The following is a 1,558-nucleotide window of genomic DNA, read 5'->3' on the forward strand; positions in this document are numbered from 1 at the left end:
CCCCCGCCTCCCCCTCCGCCCATCTGAAGACTACCTGCCCCTTCCCCCGGCCACTGCCCAGCCCGCCCTCGGAAAATGACTCAGGCGCCGGATAACCCCGCTCGCCGGACCCAAAGACATTGGCGAAGCTCCCCGCACGTACGCCCCTCAGCCGAGCCCAGGGCGGCGCCTCGACCGACCCCCACCACGTGGGGGGTTGGCAAAACCAGCCAGATCGGGGCTCAACTGCTCGCGGCTCACTGGCACCGCCGAAGTGGAAGTCCCAACTGGATTGGGCGTCGGGTCGGTGGGGTTGTCCCGGGGATCGCGTGATGTTATGTGTGGCCACGAGGGCGCGGAGACATCACGCGGGCCCTGGACGTCAGCGCCCACCGCGCGGGGCACACACACCTGCGGGGGAGGATTCGGTGATCCGGAAAGGGAGCGCCCGTGTCTATTGCGTTCGCTTTTCTCTGGTCGCCTTCATCTTGGCGGGGGAGGGAGAGGAGGGGGGGGGGGGGGACCGCAATTGGCGGGGGGGAGGAAAAAAAAGGCGCAAGGCAATACGCACGGGCACGCTCCCGCGCCTTGTTCCCTTTGCACCTACCTGAGCTCTACTCGGTAGTGGTGTACAGAATGGCCGCATCATGCACAGCATCAATGACCTTGCCTCCGACGGTGCCCACGCGGCCAGTCGTGCCGAAGGTGGTAAATGCCCGGATCGGAGTGGACATCGGCTGCAGCGACACCCAGGACACGCCGTTGGCCTTGGCCAGGGTAAGCTCCACCTTCACTGACCCGAGGAAAAACTTGCTGGCGGCCGGGTCGATCGGCTGGAACAGGGGGATGGTCGCCTTGAAGGCCTTGCGATCGGGCATCACGAGGAAGAGGCGAATCTAGGCGAAAGAGCGAGGCGAATGGCGAGGCCGAGAGCCCGAAGGGGAAAAGGCAGAAGACCGTCAGAAGGGGATCACTGGCTACCACGAGAAGAGAAGAAGGGGGAGGGCGGAGAGAGAGAGAGAGAGGGGGGGGGAACGCCGAACACATACCTCCTCTTCGCCAAACTCCACCGAGCACTCGCTCTTGATGACGTTCTTGGCGAAGAAGGACACAATGACCGAAGTCTGGGTCTGGTACCAATCATTGCGCACATCGACCGGGGTATACTCGTTGCCGGCGGCATCGGTCACGGTCTGGGCAGCATCGGCAGGGGTGCCGCCGTTGGCGGCGGCCCGCTCGAGCGGATGCTCCAGGAACCGGTGACCGGTGACGGTACGGCAGCCGGCAATGGCCAGGAAGTCATTGAAGTCCAGCACCTTGCGGCTGCAGCAGGACCACCCCTTGGACCCCTCGTGAAAGACCGGCGTCCCGGGGTGGAAGGTGCAGGGGAGGTCGCGACAAGCGGCCGAGGCCAGCCGGTGCCCGCAAGACCTGCGCCGACAAGCTGTCCCGGTCGGAACTTCGACCGCAGGATCGTCAGCCATCTTGGTTTCGTCCATCTCCGGGGCCTTGGGCGCGGTTTTGACGACAATAGGCTTGGTGGGCTGGGGTTTTTTTTTCCCCCGGAAGCAGGTGACAG

General features: G+C 64.7%; 1 protein-coding gene across 1 annotated transcript in view; it reads right to left on the minus strand.

The window, feature by feature from the left end:
* Positions 1-485: 485 nt before the first annotated feature.
* H696_01073 (hypothetical protein) overlaps positions 486-1,558 on the minus strand; it is a 1,614-nt gene continuing 541 nt past the window's right edge. Inside the window, exons 2-3 of the mRNA XM_009494957.1 lie at positions 1,029-1,523; positions 486-875 (exon numbers count right to left, since the gene is read on the minus strand). Coding sequence (XP_009493232.1) covers positions 594-875; positions 1,029-1,523 — 777 coding nt within the window. The 3' untranslated portion in view covers positions 486-593. The remainder of the gene's footprint in view (positions 876-1,028; positions 1,524-1,558) is intronic.

This window comes from Fonticula alba, assembly GCF_000388065.1.
Source record: "Fonticula alba strain ATCC 38817 unplaced genomic scaffold supercont2.2, whole genome shotgun sequence".
In the NCBI taxonomy this organism is placed as follows: domain Eukaryota; order Rotosphaerida; family Fonticulaceae; genus Fonticula; species Fonticula alba.